The 18,904-nt window shown below is 37.0% G+C and overlaps 3 protein-coding genes and 1 long non-coding RNA gene across 4 annotated transcripts in view; 3 read left to right on the top strand and 1 right to left on the bottom strand.

The window, feature by feature from the left end:
- timd4 (T cell immunoglobulin and mucin domain containing 4) overlaps window positions 1-18,904 on the top strand; it is a 1,098,921-nt gene that overhangs the window by 780,107 nt on the left and 299,910 nt on the right. The window lies entirely within an intron of this gene.
- The window catches only part of LOC147838868 (putative E3 ubiquitin-protein ligase HECTD4), a 123,236-nt gene continuing 105,359 nt past the window's right edge, over window positions 1,028-18,904 (top strand). Inside the window, exon 1 of the mRNA XM_087301583.1 lies at window positions 1,028-1,107. The gene's annotated coding sequence lies outside the window, so the exon portion shown is untranslated. The remainder of the gene's footprint in view (window positions 1,108-18,904) is intronic.
- LOC147838875 (uncharacterized) lies at window positions 7,754-11,647 on the bottom strand. Its single transcript, XR_015520494.1, has 4 exons — window positions 11,469-11,647; window positions 9,946-10,278; window positions 9,051-9,601; window positions 7,754-8,863 (listed from the first exon to the last, which is right to left on the bottom strand). It is a non-coding gene; the product is annotated as an uncharacterized LOC147838875 (long non-coding RNA).
- On the top strand, window positions 14,538-16,811 carry LOC147838874 (uncharacterized). The gene is made up of 2 exons (XM_087301629.1): window positions 14,538-16,504; window positions 16,693-16,811. Exon 1 carries the CDS (start codon window positions 15,595-15,597, stop codon window positions 16,483-16,485), a length of 891 nt encoding a protein of 296 aa, XP_087157755.1. The 5' UTR covers window positions 14,538-15,594; the 3' UTR covers window positions 16,486-16,504; window positions 16,693-16,811.

Below are 18,904 nucleotides of genomic sequence, written 5' to 3'. Positions count from 1 at the left end.
CGCTTTATGTAAAATCAACTACGCCCCCCGAACTTCTCAGCATGCGTTTGCTGTCATATCAACACAAGTGGATGTAATAACGTTAACAAATATGAGGGTTTTATATATTCAATCGCGCCAGCTCCGGGCCGCAGCGCATAACTTACTCGCGGCGTCGCGGGCTGATTCCGGCACGCATGCGGCAGCGCCTGCTCGCTTGGCCGCCGCATCTGGCTCGAGTGACTCGGGCTGGAATTGGGTAGTGAGTCCAGGCATCCGGAGTAGGTCCAGCAGAGGTAACATTAGTCAGTCTGAGCTCTAAGAGATAAGTCTCCGGCAGGCGAGAATCTAGCCGGAACTGTGTTTTGCTATCTGGGTGGCTAGGCGTGTATCAGCAAACTAATAAAGCCCGAAAAAGCCCTGAACTTAGCGAATAAACAGTGTTCCACCAGGATCATGTATGTCAGAAACTATAGTTTACTGCTGAACTCATTTTGTCATGGTAAAATAACACAGAAATCGAATAATAACACTTCAGTCTACTTCAGTCTCCTGCCGAAGCTCAGACGCCGCGCTTTGAGAAACTGTAAATCACAGCTGTCAATCACGATGACACGCCCAGCATTAAATTACTGCTAAAAACAAACTGTTTACAAAAATGAAGATCTGCACCTATTTCAGCACAATAACCAGTGCCTTAATCGACCAGAACTATCTTTCGGGACATTTTATTGCAAGTGTAATATTTTTTTTTATTTGGGCTCAAGTCTCCTTCATTAACACGGAGGAGGCGGGCTTTATGACTTGTACTGCAGCCAGCCCCCAGGGGGCGATCTAACGGCCGAAACCTTCACTCAAACGTAGGCTTGCGGCACACTTGATTCACCCACTTCTTACGTAATGACAAGCCTAATACCCCCCTCTGACTCTGATAATCCAATATATACTCTCAAGCAGTTATTAGAACAGTAACGTTACATTGAGAGTTGGTGAACCGATAATACTGCGCATGCGTGATTCAGTGAACCAAACACAAACGGTACAGCCTGCTGTATGACTGAACTGAACTTAAAACAACTGCAGCGCGGATAAACCAAGGGCTTAAATGAGAGGATCTGGAGAAAAAACGTAAGTTTATTTCATAACAGACAATCGTGATGAAATTTAAATAAGTGAAGCATGATTCTGTTCGGGTTTACAGTCAGTAAAACTTTACTGTAAGACATTTTGTGTACTGTAAGACATTTTTCAGATCATGATGATGTTTTAACTGACTGAAACCCAGATAGCAGGCAGTAATCGGCCCGAGCTCGGCTGCCCCCCGGCGCCTCCGGCTCCGACTCGGCATCGGCGAGTGTTATCCGGGCCGAGTGCGGCCCGCAGCTCGCTCGCGCACATGCGGTTGTGATGCGGCTGTAAAGCACTGGCCCGATTCCGGTCAACAATATCCTGGCCGCTTCTGGCAAGGACTCGGCTGATGGCAACCGATTAAGTTCTTATTTTATCTAGTAATCTGTTAGCTCCACGTTTAATGATAATTTGAGAAAATATTCATGGTACAATAGCAAAAAAAAAAAAAAAAAAAAAGAATATTTAGTGTGGATGGTCGCAATGTTTAGACGCAAACAAAACAATATTATTTATAAATAGATTATACATGTCATCTAGAGAAAAACTATGTAAAATTCGCTTATTTTTGAGATAGCAAGCCTGTGCTGACAGTTTTTTTTTTTTAAGAAGTTGGTTTCATAATAAACACATGCGTTACTAAACTCCTGATCCAAACTCCAATCCAGACGGTGGCGGTAATGCTCCAAAAAGCTGGTTGTCAACCACCATGGCACGAAGATCACAAGAAGAAAAAGTTAGGTTTTTCAAAGATTTCACGTGGATTCCGGTCAGAAAGGTAAGCTTTTTACTGTCTGTGTACTGTATAATTAGCGAATTTAGAGCTTAAAACATTTCCACGGTGTTTGGTTGTAACAGCGTTTAGTAATTTAAAACAGTTTGATACGAAATGTAACTTGCTTTAAGAAACACGACTGGAGCTAATGTATGCTAACGCTAACAGTTACAAACACGTCTGAAAGTTCCTGTTCCTTTTACACAATGTTAGATTGTAACGTGTGTAGTAACTGAAAACTATTGCAATTATTTTAAAGAAACATGAAACGAATTTGTGTGTATGCTAACTTTGCGTTAAAGAAAGTTTCTGTAGAGGAATCCATTAACTAACATGGCAAAACGTGTTTTTTCCTGATTTAACATTATAAAGTACCGTGGATGTTGAAAAAAATCATTGTACAGGCGTATACTTATCCAACAGTATTAATTCTGTGATTATGTGTAAATAAAAACTAATCGTTTTGGATTAATAAAATATTATTGTTTATCTTGTTTATGCAGTTAGTCACGAAAATGATCGAAACTCGACTGTTTACTATTCTCTTTAAATTATCCAAGAGAAATATATTAGTGTGCACTTTAATTCATATGTGTTAGCCTATGTGAATCAATTATATCTTTTGTTCAAGCTGTAATGGTCAGTTAATGTAAAACTGAACGTCTTAAAGCAGATTTTGATGTTTTTATGTTATTGACAGTGATAAATTCTGATTTAAATGAATGGGTAACAATATTTGTTGGTTAAGTCTTATTGTTCTTGTTTAACAAAGGTTAGTGAGATCATTTTGCAGCACATCACGACCAAAGAAGTCAATGGCACACTCTTTTGAACGTGAATAGGCATGTTATAGTTGTGTGCTAAAAGTCCATTATAAGCTGTAAACTGCTGATACATTTTCAACATAGATTGAGCTTTTCAGACATTACATTACTAATTGCTTCACAAACAGCTGAAATGGTTTATTGTTATTGGCTATCATCATCAAACATTTTTCACAATGGTAGGTTAATCTTCATGGGTACAGAATAATGCATGTGCTTGACCATCTTACAAATCTATGTCTCAGATTCATAAGGCTGTCACTCTGCATGAATCTCCGAATAAATCTTGTGCAACCTTCTGTGTACTGATTATTTACACTATTACACTATAGGTATTATATGCATTAATTAACTTTGATAGTATTTCAGGATTTGAACTTTTCTTTACGGGGGGTTAACAACAATGTGATGTTTTATTATAGATGCATATAAGGAAGCTCGACTCAAACATTCACATGCAACTGTGATTTCTGACTGGTAGACAGATGAGGACGATGACTGTCATACATCTAAAGACAGAACAGGTTTGTTTGCAATTATTTTAAACACATACTGTCAACATTATGTCATTGATCTATTACAACCTGTGAGTTTTGCCCTGGCACTATACTAAAGTGATGTTTTGTTTTGTAAATGTATCTGATCAAGGGACAGTATAGACACATCTATACCGTGATGAAGAAAAATTACTTGGAACAAAGAGGCTGGATAAAAGGCAGGTATGAAGATTTCAGAAATCAATGCAGCACCACAAGTACCATCACCATCAATGACTATGGCAGAAATCTTAAGACCACCATCAAGATGCACAGATACTGTACATTCCAGTACACCAGGCGTGTCCAAACTACGGCCCGCGGGCCATCTGCGGCCCGCGAGCCTTTTTATAAATATCAATAGAATCTGGCCCGCTATACAAAAATGAACGTAATTCAATAAATAACCACCGGGTGTCGCTATTACATGCATTCAATTAAGCAGCAGTTCTTGTTATGATCTATCTATCTATCTATCTGTCTGTCTGTCTGTCTGTCTGTCTGTCTGTCTGTCTGTCTGTCTACACACAGTTGAAGTCTGAATTATTAGCCCCTCATTGATTTATTTCTTCTTTTTTAAATATTTCCCAAATGATGTTTAACAGAGCAAGAACATTTTTACAGTATGTCTGATAATATTTTTTCTTTTGGAGAAAGACTTATGTTTTATTTCGGCTAGAATAAAAAGCGGTTTAAATTTTTTTATGAACCATTTTAAGGTCAGAATTATTAGCCCCTTAAGTCTTCAGAACAAACCATTGTTATAAAATAACTTGCCTAATTACCTTAACTTGACTAGTTAACTTGATTAACCTAGTTAAGCCTTTAAATGTCACTTTAAGCTGTATAGAAGTGTCTTAAAAATATCTAGTCAAATATTATTTACTGTCATCATGGCAAAGATAAAATAAATCAGTTTTTAGAAATGAGTTACTAAAACTAATATGTTTAGAAATGTGTGGAAAAAAATGTTTAACTCTCCGTTAAACAGAAATTGGGAAAAAAATAAACGGTGGCTAATAATTTAGGGGGGGCTAACAATTCTGACTTCAACTGTATATATATATATATATATATATATATATATATATATATATATACACACACGTGTCTGTGTGATGTATGTAAAATTTGGCCCGCGACAACGTTTGTTTTTTTGCATCTGGCCCTCGGCCCAAAAAGTTTGGACACTCCTGCAGTACACCTATGAACATTTACAGTCTTTGTTCTAGTGCAGTTTGAGATCAAGACAGAACTTATTGCATCTCGTGATGTCTTTGTAAGAATTGAAGACATCACTAAATTTGTTAAGGTTTAATGCAGCTAGAAAGTAAAGATCAACTAGAGAATATCAGCAGTATCTAACCCACTGTTGTATTTACAGAAGTTGTATGAGAATAAGCTACAGGTTGATTTATACTAATCTGTTATTTTTCTTTTTTAGCACGACTGACTGAAGTTTTAAAATCATGCAACATCATAAAGCAGCAGCTGGGCCTGATTCTCACAAAACCAAAACAGATGTGATGAAATTCCAGATCTAAACACATTTGACCTTCCTTTGGCCAATTTGATTTGGAAAAGCTTGAAAATCAACTAAAGGAGCAGCCCGAACAAATGAAGAAACTGGTAAGTTCAAGCTCTTGCTAATTTCAAAGTGTTTTAAGTTTATTTGTTTTTTTTGATAGTTTTTTTGCTTCGTAGGTAGCCTACTTTTTTCCTAATTTTTTCTTTTTTTTTTACATTAGTACTTGTTCACTACTAATTATCTGTTTATCTTTTAATCACAGATGGAGTGAGGACAAATGTCCATACCACGCCACTGATAAAGAAGTGGAAAAATGCATTACAAGGTAGCTACAACTTGCCCCTGACAGGGATGGAGGAAGAAAGAAGAGAAAGCTAATGTATCAAATGTCTATATCACTATTTTGTTTTATTTTTTAAACAACATTTTAAGTGTATTAGGATGTTCCCTGATACTTGAACAATTTGTTTCTTTCATTTGCATTTATATATATATATATATATATATATATATATGTATATATATATGTGTGTGTGTGTGTGTATATATGTATGGTATGTATGTATGTATGTGTGTGCGCCAAATTCTGAAGAAACATCATGATACATTTTTAATAAACGTAATACAAATAAAATTATAAATATAAAATTGCACAAGACGTGTATATATATGAAATGTATAATCATCTCACTCATGTCTTGCTGTTTGTGCAATTGATTTTGTTCAAGTTTATTTAAAAAAAAGTTTGACTTTATACTTCTGCAATTATATATATATATATATATATATATATATATATATATATATATATATATATATATATTTGTTTGTTTAATATTATTTTAATGTTTTATTAAAAAATGTTTCAAGATGTTTCTTCAGAATTCTGCAGTACTTTTTACAAGTTTGACTTGGATATTTTACGGATTGTCATTGGTATTTTTAAGATGTTTCTTGCTATATCTTAAATTGGTTTCTATATTTAGGTTTATATAAAATTTAGCTGTTTTTTACAAATTTTTAATTCAAGTCTATTGGGAAAACAGGGTTGTTTTAAAAAACATCTGTGTTTGTGTGTAATTTTTAGATTTTTTGTTTAAATCTTTCTGTGTGTCTTTATTGTGTTGTTTTATTGTTGTTTTTATATTGATATTCTTGTGCACTACAAAATTATTTATAAAATTTTAGTACTATTTTTTTCCTGCAATCAATAAACGTTTAACATTTATTTATTTTGTCATTTGTCTGATTATTTTCGTTACAGAATATGTATGCAGTTTGCACTTTATTCAAAGGTTAAACGCAGTGCTTACACTTTGTGTTTACATTATAGCCTGTGTTTGCTGTTATATAAATTCAAATGGTTTTAATACCATATATCAAGTACCAATGTAATACCAAAAGGTTTTATAAGGTGTATAAATACGGAGTCGCGCCAGCTCCGGGCCGCAGCGCACATTACCCTCGCGCCGATTCCGGCGCGGATGCGCAGCGTCGGCTCGCTTACGGCCGCCGCATCTGGCCCGCTTGATTCGGGCCGGAATTGGGCAGTGAGTCCACAGGCATCCGGCCCGAGTCCGGCAGCCGAAGTTGGGCCGAGGGGTTAGTCTCCGGCAGGCGACAATCTAGCCGGAACTGGCCCGAGTGTATTTTGCTATCTGCCGACTACATCATGTTGAGTACTAACATCTACGTTAGAAATCTGAATTTCCCATCACCAGGCCCGGATTAATAAATCAGAGGCCCCTGGGCACAATGTCTTGTAGGCCCCCTATAACCGCACCCCATAGTTTAATTAAAAATAATATTGATATAATATTTGTTAAATAAAATTAATCTATAATGTATTGCCCACATTTTTTTTTTAAATAGATGATATACAGTACATATATTTGTAGTCTACAGAGATTTAACTTATTTTTAAAGCATTTAAGCACACTTTAAAATTTTCTTTTAATACAACTAAGGGAAGTTAACAGATTTTAATGTACTTGTTCAAGTTCACTGAAGCAGCACTAAAACTTATATTTAAGGGTATTTTTAATGTATAACTTCTACAAACTTATAATGCATATGATTTGGATAACACCTCTCCAATCCAGTTCTAGGAATCTGAGTCCTCCATAATACACACACTTATTCATTATTCCTACTTGTCTTCCTCGTGATGGAGAGTATGTGCCCATAATGCCCATTGGTTAATCCGGCCCTGCCCATCACTACGTCTAACCTCACAAGCAGCCTTGCACACATATTGTATTTAGGGCTGCTTTCTTGTGGGCTGTTGTATTTGAATTTGAGGAAGGGTAGATGGTTGTGGTAGATGATAGTGTTCATGTGTCCTCTGAATACATGTTTCAAAAAATGTATGACTGCGTTTTTAATTATAAAATATTTATCCTGTTGATTTTCAATCTTGTTCCTAACAAATATCCTCATTTAGAAAAAAAATCTAAAACTAATACTGAAACTAATAAAAACTAAACTAAAACTAAGACATTTTAAAATATAGAAACTAATAAAAACTAGTAAATCTGCCTCTAAAATTAATAAAAACTAACTGAATTTGAAAACAAAAAGTCAAAACGAAATAGAAACTAAAACTAAAGAAAAATCCAAAACTATTATAACCTTGCCACATACAACTTGATCTTCCATTGTTTATTGAATTTGATAAAAAGTGTGCAAAATCTTCACGCTAGAAAGCATGTTTTATGTGGTAATGTAACTGATATGATATGATATGCTGCAACGGCGACCTTTGACGTTTTCACCACCTTAGGTGTGAATGCACAGTTATAGGAATGAATGTGATGTTCAATATGAGAAAGGTAAGAATGATCACTATGGCCATTACAGTAGTCCCTGTGTTAAGGACATTTTGTGTTCAAATATTCATTTATTCATTCATTTCTGCTTAGTCCCTTTATTAATCTGGGGTCGCCACAGCGGAATGAACCGCCAACTTATTCAGCAAGTTTGCATTTAGAACATGCAAACTCCATGAAAATGAATGAATTTAATACGTTTCAACAGTTCAGTACTTTCTCCTTGTGTCATTTCATTGTTATTACACAAAACTCATATTTTTTGGTTTTGTTTTATGTTTATGTTTGTATTGTTTGGGTTTTTACCAAAATCTGGTTCAATTCCATGTCAGCAGCTCTTATAGTAAAACATGACGTGTTTAATACTTATTTTCCCCACTGTACATTTATTTTATTTTAACAGTGATCTGCATTATTTTGCATTCTCTAAGTGAACAATCAGATTCATTAAGACCATTCCTGCTGACTTTAGCTCATATCTATATTTCTGTCCACAGGCGCGTGTCTCCCCCTCCTGGAGCAGTGCTGGTGTTGCACTCGTTGCTTTTTGAGTTTCCATTGGCGATGGCCTTCGCTGAACAGCTGCTAACCTACAGTGTAGGAGAAACCATAGAGCGCTCTGAGGATGAGCTGGACACGGTGCCCACTTCTGTGCTCATTCAGGTCATGGAGCTGCTAGGTGAGATATGCTTATTTAATTTGCTTTGAGTTTATACAACCAGGAGTGTATAAACTCAATCCTGGATGGCCGGTGTCCTGCAGAGTTTAGCTCCAACCCCAATTAGACACACCTAAACCAGTTAATCACGCTCTAACTAGCATTCTAGAAACTTCCTGGCAGGTGTGTTGAAGCAAGTTGGAGCTAAACCCTAGACATTATATGTTGCATTCAACACATTGCTGTTTTGTTTGTTTTGTTTGTTAGTTTGTTTTCCTTTTTATTAAGTCTTGAAGTGTCTTAAATGTGCTTTTATAGTGTTGTCACGATACTGGAATTCGGTACCAATCGATACTGAAGTTTTAAAAACAACCCTGGCTCATTCTGAAAGCGTAGTCCCATGGACGTTTTTGGAGACCGCAAAATACATCCCGGGAGGTACTTATTCATGCATTTTTGGTGTTCGCAAATCCACAAGAGGCCGCTGTGTACACTTTTTTAGATCTCAAATTTCTTGAGTAAGTTCTCCCGCTAGTGCCGTTTGCGCCCGCTGTCCACGAGTAAACCCACTGGAAGCGGCTTTCGACCGACCCACCCTCCTTCTTCCCTAAACCCAACCAATTTTATCGATTGAACCGCCCACTCACTTCCCTAAACCCAACCAATGATTTTCAAAAGCTGTCCAGAAAAAGAAAAGCCCTCGTCTGATTTTTACCATGTTTTTGGATTTTACCACATTCTCACCCTGTTATTCACTCATTCATTTTATTTTTTGGATTCTGTTTTTGTCTTACCTGATTTCTGGAACCGCTCCTCCCTGGACTCGAATCCCACCGTCCTTGTCCTCGTCTGGCGTCTCAAGTCCGTTGATGTACACGACGAGCTAACTGGACAAACTGGTTGCGGTGGGAAAGCCCTCCACAGTTAGCGTTCGTTTAAAAAAAATTTAATGCAGCCATACCATACGTACCTCCGGCTACATAATTTGCGGTCTCCAGAATCGTCCATGGGACTATGTTTTCAGAATGAGCCTGTGATGCTGTTTAAAAACCTCCATTTCACGCTAACATTTGAGCGCCATTGAGCGCTTTCTTAAACAGCGCTGATTTGCCATTGTGTTCACATGCTCAACAGAAATGACTGCAATTGGCCGTGAAGGTCGTTGGTTTATCGAACTCACTGCTATTTACTGAGTGTAACCACATATAAAGGAACACTGTTTTAAAGTCACATCCATCAGCTGATTTGGATATAAGCTGACATATGAGTGATCCGCTGATGAATCACGGCTTTAAAATGCTCCAGTGTAACACAGATATCATATACAGTTATTTGAAAACACTTTCTATGGTGCTTTATGAAAATTCAAAGGGTTTTCTTTAAAATGATACTACATTTTTGCATTTACACCTCTGCGTGTGGATTTTGGAAGCTTTTAAATTTGGGTAGGCAAAATCCAGGTGGAAATCCCAAAATAGCACTGGGTTTTAGGAGGCTAATGAAATCTTATTGCTAAATGTGACCGATTAAATATTTAAAGGTGCAGTATGTAGTTTTTACCACTAAAATATTCAAAAGTATTCACAACAAACAAAGGTGTAGTCTGATGACTCTGTTACGGGTGCTTTCACACCTAGACTTTTGTTTCGGAACATGTCTCGTTTGCCCAGTTAGCGTGGTTTGTTTGGCATATGTGAATCCAGCAGTCGCGCTCGGATCCGTGCCAAAACAATCGGTCTGAGATTGCCTGAATGAGGTGGTCTCGACTTGATTTAAATGAACTCTGGAGCGGATCCATTGTAGTAAGAAAGCGATACGATCCGAGCCCGGCTATATCACAGTGTTTTATGGATATGTAATAGGCATACGGCTATATAAAGACAGAATTATGAGTAGGGCGGGAGGTCATTCCAGACATCGCAAGTCTCCCGAAAGTCTCCCGCAAATGCACAGTGGACCCTCCCAGTCCACAAACACGTTGCGCACCCTTCTCAACCCTCCCCACCGAATCCCTCCTCGCTCCTTACGCCTGTTTCACACCGCAAGCGTCAACGGCGTGTGAGCAGCGCGTATGTCGAGCAGTAGCAGGACGCAGGCGTTTGCCTTTCACACCAGCTGCGTCTGCAGCGCGCAGCTCTTCGGCAGCTGCTGCAGAGATCAACCTATCTCTGTCTATTCTATCTAGTTACCCATGTCTCTCTATATACAAATACACTTTTTAAACTTTTCATCTGCACCAAAGCCCCCCCTATGCTGTTTCTTTAACCTGCAAATGTTTATTTTACAAATTTTCTAGATCAAATAGTTCTGTATGCTTCTCAAGCTAACTTATATGAGAAGTGTCTAGTCAGAGGACAATCGCCTGTAATATCGTGTCATTTGTTTTTTGATTATCAGGTTGCTGTAGACCTAGTTATAATCATATTTATACAATATAGTTATAATGATATTTATACATGATCAAACTAGTGTTACTTTCTCCGCTTCAGTGATGTCCAGCGGCAGAATAACAGCTCATTAATTCATGCTCGTGCAGATGATGAGACGGACAAAAGTAACCAATACATGCCATTCTTTTACTTATTTTCGTGTTGTCGGATTCACAGTGCAAACAGTTCCCGGTAGGAATAACTCGAGTGAACATAAAACAAAGCCGATTAAAACTTTCTTCCTCTGCTCAGCTGCACAGAACACAGCGAGCTCACATAATCCAGCATGCGTGTCGAACTACACTACCCACAATACACTTCGCTATGGACTACAAATCCCGTAAATATTCTATTTCCCCTCTCCTACAACACTAGTGTGCAACTTAAGCAAAACTGATACTAAAATTGTTTTACATTTGGTTTTGTAGTTCGGGCCTAAATAAATGTTTGTTGCCGTTTTTAATCGTTTTAAGTTCATTTGAATGACTATATATAAACCATTTGACATTATTAACGCATTTATTGGGTAAAATTGCTACTTTTTACTGTCATTCAATGTGTTTTGGTCATTATCAGTGCACTGTCACTTTAATTGAGCGTGAGCAGCGCGTCAAAAATAGACCCAGCGCCGAAACTATCGCTGCACTGCTGCTTCTGCGACGCTCACGCCTCGCTCTGACGCGCTGCTGCTGCGTGCGGTATGAAAGCTCTAATCTGTTAACATGGACGCCGAAAACACACGCTCTGCTCACGCGCCGCTGACGCTTGCAGTGTCAAACAGGCGTTAGTCTTCATACACCTTGCGCGCATCCTGTCAAACACCACCAAACCCCCAGCCCCCCTGACAGCAGAGCAGGACTCTTCAAAATAAACCGTGAAACTCTGACCAATGTGAGGAGAGTTTACTCACACATGACTTGTTTTAGCTCTTTTGGTCTGTTTAGAAACTTTGCCGTGTGAAAGTGAACCGCACCAAGAACAAAGAGCAACAATGAAGCAATTTAATCCCTGTTTTCGGAACAAATGAATCTGTTCACAGGTGTGAAAGCACCCTGAGTGTGGAATCATGGGAGTTGTGGTCTTCATTATTCTACAGGACTTATGTTGATGAGTAAAGTTATTCAACACTATTAGTATTAACCATTCAGCACAGGAAAGCAGCAGAGCTTTTATTATGCCATAGTCCTACGCTTCTGGTTCTTTATTTTGTGATCACATGGAGAAGCAGCCCTTTTTTATCAGACTAAATACATGTTAAGCAGGTTGCACACCAGAAGCGCTGCTCTGCGGCGCGCCACGCAGCGCCATGCATTTTAGAATTCTAAGCATAGGTTTCTATCAGGATACACACACCGGCGCCGCAAGTCGGCGGCTGTCGGCGGCGCCCGGCCACTGCTCAGGACGCAGTCCCTTTTTCAGCTGCACCACAGAGCGCCATCTGATTAGTTTCATGTTAAATATCATTCTAATGTGCGTGTCTGGTGTGTGATACTTTAAACTGTCATGTTCGCGCCGTGTCGTGGCGCCGAGCGGCGCTTCTGGTGTGCGACCTGCTTTAGGCTTCTGTTATAATGCTGCTATGTGCAGTTGAATAAAACACACAACATATTAAAAACTCGCTGCTGTTTCCCTGTTTTCTAGAAAACCAAAGCAGAAATGTGTGTGATGACATTAGCATGAACACACAGCACACATTACATCTATCTTAATGTCAATATTCTACAAAAATTTGTGTGGATAATGTATGTACATAAGACAGAAAAATATATAACACTGTCCGAGTGGTTTTTGCATATTTTAATGAAAAATCATACATATTGTGCCTTTAAGTTCATACTAGCATTCCTTATCATATAAAAATGCAACTTTTCTTATGAAATGCTGTATATAATAGCAGTTTATGTGTGATTTTATCATGTACTGTAGATCATATGATAAATGTTGTTTCTCCAGAACTGTACTGAGTGAGAAAACAACCGTCCTCAAGCCAAAATCTCCAGAGAAGACCAAACCCGATGAAAAAGACCCTGAGAAATCTCCTGCCAAAAAACTTGAAGGTCATTAATTTTACTTTTCTGATTTCTGATTTTATGTGGAAATTATAAACACAAACCTCATATATGCTCATCTAAACGTAAAAGATGTTAAAGGGACAGTTAAATACTGAAAATTCCTCATCCGCCACTTGTTTAAAACCTGTTTGAGTTTCTTTCTTCTGTTTAGTCAGAATTATTAGCCCCCCTGTCTATTCTTTCCCCAATTTCTGTTTAACAGAGAGCAGATTTCTTCAACACATTTCTAAACATAATAGTTTTAATAACTCATTTCTAATAGCTGATCTATTTTATCTTTGCCATGATGACAGTAACTAATATGTGACTAGATATTTAACTAGGCAGGTTTGGGTAATTAGGCAAGTTATTGTATAACGATGGTTTGTTCTGTAGACTATCAAGAATATATAGCTTAAAAGTGCTAATAATATTGACCTTAAAATGGTGTTTAAGAAAAAATAAAAACTGATTTTCACCTGATCCTTTGATAGTCCTCTTTGGTGTATCCCTTGAACCTGATTTGACAGTGCGTGACAGCAAGGTTCTTGCCTTTACCACAATTCTAGCCAGACGTGCCATACTTTTAAAATGAAAACACACTTCTTCCCCTACACATGACAAGTGGATACAGGACATTTTTTACTGTATCAGACTTGGAATGCTGAGATGCTCATTGCTCACTCTCTGGCTCACTAGATTCCTTTTATAAGATTTGGGATTCCTTTCTTGACTACATCAAAGGCCTGCCTATTACACCTGGTGCTGGCAACCTGTAACATTAACCATTTTATCAGAAAGTTTTAATTAATTTTATTATTATCATTTTTTGTATTTATTTAAATGCATTATTATTATTTTAATTATTATTATTTATCCCATCTGTATTCAGTTACTCTGATGTCATGTTCTAATGTATTTAATTTTCTTTTTTTGGTATTTATGTATTTATTGTTTTGTTGAGTTAATGAACGAGAGGTTAGGGGGTGGGATTAATAATGGACAATACATTACTGTTTACCTCTCAATATTTAATTTTTATTGTCATGCAAAAGACCAATAAAAAACTGAAATAACTAAAAAAAAAGCTTTTATTCTAGCCAAAATAAAAACAAATAAGACTTTCTTCAGAAGAACAAATATTATCAGACATACTGTGAAAATTTCCTTGCTCTGTTAAACATCATTTAGGAAATATTTAAAAAAGAAAACAATAAATAAAAGAGGGCTTATGATTCTGACTTCAACTGTATGTGTCCAATAAAAATTTTCAGGAAGTCTCTCAATATCTAAATATACACTCCACTGCAAAGGCTAATAAAAACGTAAATATGACTAAAAATAAGACATGATTGTTGTCACACATAACTGGGCACATAACTACTGACATCTAAAGGTTGAACTGTGGTTTTGCAGGTGATTTAGTGTATTTCGAGCCTGCATTCATCAAATAATAATTAAGTACATAAAAAAAAATTATTATGTATACATATGTAAATGTATTCAAGTTAATTATAATAATAATTAATAATTATATAAATATAAATAAATAAATTGTTTTGCTTATGCTTATACTTCAGCTATATATACATAGCCCCCCTTTGATTTATTATTATTATATTATATAGTATTTCCCAAACGATGTTTAACAGAGCAAGGACATTTTCACAATAGCCTGATAATATTTTTTCTTCTGGAGAAAGTCTTATTTGTTTTATTTCAGCTAGAATAAAAGCAGATTTTAAGTTTTTTTTAAGGTCGAAATTATTAGCCCCTTTAAGCTTTATTTTTTTTGATAGTCTACACAACAAACCATCGTTATACAATAACTTGCCTAATTACCCTAACCTGCCTAGTTAACCTAATTAACCTAGTTAAGCCTTTAAATGTCACTTTAGCTGTATAGAAGTGTCTTAAAGAATATTTAGTCAAATATTATTTACTGTCATCATGGCAAAGATAAAATAAATTAGTTATTAGAAATGAGTTATTAAATCTGTTATGATTAGAAATGTGTTGAAATAATTTTCTCTCCGTTAAACAGAAATTGGTAAAAACAATAAACAGGGGGATTAATAATTCTGACATCAACTGTATACACATACATACATACATTATTTCTAAGTATATACAAAAGATTAATAAGGGATATGGTGTGAGAGGTGAATTTAGGAATTTTACACCCGTGAATATTATTATTTTATCAACTCTATTCAATCAAATATAAATCACTCTTGCAGGTAGGTTTAGTTCTGTGACCGAATATCTTCAGATAAGAAACTGTTCCGCACTCAATCCTTCATTAAATAAACTGAAGCAGCTGAGGAGACAAAGGTTTCTGCTAAAAGCTTCTGTAAACCAACAGAAACTGGTTATTTTTCAATAGATGTATATGTTAAACCTTTAAAAATACCAACACACACACAGAGAAAGTCAATGTTTTCAGATTATTTTATTGGTTTGACAAATGTTACATATGTATCTCCAAAGCATTTGTGATGTTTACATTAAATAGGACATATAAAAACAATTGACATAGTAGTGGTGGTTTTTCTAATAAATAATAATTAACAGCACATTAACAATCATCTGTAAGATAAAACAATAGTAATAAATAGTTTATCTAATAGTCAACAGATTAAGATTCATTTATAAACAATTTAAAATCCTGTTTGTGTGCGCACACACGCGCTCCCAGCTGATGGTTGCTTAGCAACGACAGTCATAGAATGTGTTCTAAAGTAGTTCTATGTTAGAACAGCTCATCTCAGTTTGCCAGCATTCAGGACGGTGACTTGGTAAATCACACAGTTACTGTACGAATTGACAAATCTGTTATTGTGAAGGACTCGTTCGCTATGGATTCTTACTATAATCAGTCTTCAGACAACCCTCATCACGAGTGGTCATCGGTTGTTCTGACTTTGGACCCAGATGTGGACGAACAAGAACTGATTGAGTCAATGAAACAGTTCAGCCAAATCCACTCTTTGGATTTTTCTTTTGATGAAGACACTAATTGCAGACACATTTATGTGACTTTTGAGCATTCAGGACGGGACCAGCAACCAGATCCTGTGGTCCCCACGAGCCGCTTTATTGAGCTGAAGACACTGCTCGTGAGCAATCTGCACCCAATGGTTACTGAACAACAGCTTATTGAAAAGTTTGGTGCATTGGGGTCCATCTCGACTGTGCAAGTGTGCAGAAACAACATCATCTCTCCTGCTTATGCCTTTGTGACTTTCCATCATCGACGTGATGCAGTGCGAGCACAAAAAGCTCTGAACTTCACTGATTTACTGAATAAACCTCTGATCATCATGTGGGGCCCAGACAAGACAATTGAGGTCCTCTCAGATAATGACAGCAGCTCTCCAAGACAAACAGAGGAGAGAGAGACAGCTGGAGAAACAGAGGAGAGAAAGACCAGTGAAGAAACAGAGAGAGAGGCCGCTGGAGATACAGAGGAGAGAAAAACCAGTAGAGAAACAGAGAGAGAGGCCGCTGGAGATACAGAGGAGAGAAAAACCAGTGGAGAAACAGAGAGAGAGGCCGCTGGAGATACAGAGGAGAGAAAGACCAGTGGAGAAACAGAGGAGAGAGCGAACAGCGAGTCTTTATGGGAAAGAAGGATCTCCAACAATGTGAAAAGTGCTGTGAAAGCTGCGGTGAGCAGTCCAGCAGCCTGGGTCGGAGTCGGCATAGGTGTCTGTGCTGCTTATGCCTACTTCAGGAGCAGGAGCTAGTGTGGACACATTCTAAAAGGTAATTTCATCTCATTTAAGTGACTAACATTCTGACTGAGCTTAGTAACACTTCTGGAACATGCTGTATGTCACACACACATATGTATATATAGAATTCTCTGTGGGTCAGAGGTCATGTTAATTCATACTCAAATTCAGCTTCATTTAGACATCGACACTGATTTTCTTGACTCTGTTCTCTTCCAGATGAGAAGGCCTGCCTCACGATCTCCACTCACCATCCTCAGAGTGACCAATCACTGCTCCAGAAAGACCTTGATTTCCCCAGCAGGCCAAACACTTGCAATAAATGTGAATTGAATAAACTGTCTTGTGTGTGTCTCATTCAGCAGTAAAGCTCAGCCTTGTAATTTATATCCATCCAAGAGAAGCATAATAGCACTTTGTTCCAGACACAGAAGTAAACGATAGGATTTTCTTCACATCTATTGATGTGTTAGACAATAACTTATAGACCGTATGAGAAGAAGGACTTAATCAAAGAACAATCAAATGTAGAATTATAAATCATTATTTCAATTATAATGTACAGTGGGTTTTAATAATGTCTGTACAGGAAGATATTCTGAAGAATGTCGGAAAAAAGCAGCTGTTGACTTCCATAATATTTTTCGTTCCTACTATTGTGGGTTTTTTCTGTACCACTTTATTTTGATGGTTAGATCATCTTTTTTTTGAGTATTAGTAGACTGTCTGCTTAATATCTGCTGATTCTGCTCCTTCAACAGACATTTAACTGACTATAAGAAACTTTGTAAGTTCATGTCAACTTACCCTAACCCCAACCCAACAGTCTAATGAAAATTAGTTGGCATGTACTGTAGATACAATGTAAATTAAATTCAACAAACTGACCATCAAAATAAAGTTTGGCTGTTTTTATTTTACAACATTCTTCAAAATATCTTCTTTTGTGTTCAACAGAAGAAATTCAAGGTTTGAGACCACTTGTGTGTGAGTGAATGAGTAAATGTTTATTTCTGTGTGAACTGTCCCTTAAACGCTGGCTTAAAATATGTGATTTGTTTAAGAAATTTGTGTGATTTGAAGTATATTGTATGATGTAGATATTGACTTGTTGCCATCTATTGGCCTGAAGTGATACGGTCTTAAAGGGGGCCTTTTATGCTAAATCACTTTTATAAGTGGTTTAAACAGTTGTGTGACAGCAGTGTGTGAATAACCAATGTGCAAATTACAGGGGGTTTGGGGAGGGTTTGACCCCCTCCAATAACGCTTGAAAGCCTCTGAAGGACTTTAAAACAAGATGTATGAGAGGTGGGTCAGCACGTTAATAGTAAGAAAATGCTTTCTCTGATCTATGTTCTTAATATTAATAATAAAAATGTATAATGTAAATATAGATTTGAGCGGTTCATAGCATTATAAATGCATAATTGTGCCAATCAAAGCTAGGAAAATATCATTCAACAGTCTGAAAATAGCAGCTCTTGAGGACCAATACCATCTCAAGTATTCACAACACACATTTCTTGTAAAATACTGTAAGTGTTTATATCGGCATGTAGCCTAATAAAAAAAATAAAAATGGACACATAATTTGTATAGTTTGACCTACAGTAACCTCTAAAAGTCACTAAATATCCCTCAAAACACTGAAAACCTTTGCATTTTATTAATAAATTATATGTTATTTTAGGGTGAGGCAGTGGCACAGTAGGTAGAGCTATCGCCTCACAGCAAGAAGGTCGCTGGTTCAAACCTCGGCTCAGTTGGCGTTTCTGTGTTGAGTGTGCATGTTCTCCCTGCCTTCGCGTGGGTTTCCTCCGGGTGCTCTGGTTTCCCCCACAGTCCAAAGACATGCAGTTCAAGTGAATTGGGTAAGCTGAATTCCCCGTAGTGTGTGAATGTGTGTGTGGATGTTTCCCAGAGATGGGTTGTGGCTGGAAGGGCATCCGCTGCGTAAAAACTTGCTGGATAAGTTGGCGGTTCGTTCAGCTGTGGCGACCCTGGATTAATAAAGGGACTTAGCCGACAAGAAAATGAAAAAATGAAATGTTATTTTCATACATTTAGTTCACTGAAGCATGTATTACCAAACTACTAGCAAAAAGTTGGTACTACTACCCCCCACAGATGCACATGCATTGATTTCCTACATGTTAAGTGGAAATTACTTCAAAGTACATTGTAGTTCGTCATAAAAGCATGTTACTGTATACCACTGTAACCAGGCAACATATGAAAGTATAGATAGCTTAAAACACTCTTGTCAGCTAATCACATTTTAATTTTGTATTGAAACTTTTATTTAACTGCCGTTTGCTACATTTATATTCTATACTTATTAAGTACATTTTAATATATTAGCCGTTGAAGAAGTGTATTATCCCTGTGAAATATTTCTATAGTGCTTTTTAACAGAGCAAGGACATTT

Source organism: Danio rerio, chromosome 21 (genome assembly GCF_052040795.2).
Source record: "Danio rerio strain M-AB ecotype USA chromosome 21, GRCz13ab, whole genome shotgun sequence".
NCBI lineage: Eukaryota > Metazoa > Chordata > Actinopteri > Cypriniformes > Danionidae > Danio > Danio rerio.
The sequence above is the reverse complement of the archived record's forward strand: the minus strand, read 5'-3'. Positions and strand labels throughout refer to the sequence as shown.

Bases quoted from the DNA above. Each gene is read 5' to 3' on its own strand.
- LOC147838874 (XM_087301629.1), top strand. From the start codon at position 15,595: ATGGATTCTTACTATAATCAGTCTTCAGACAACCCTCATCACGAGTGG.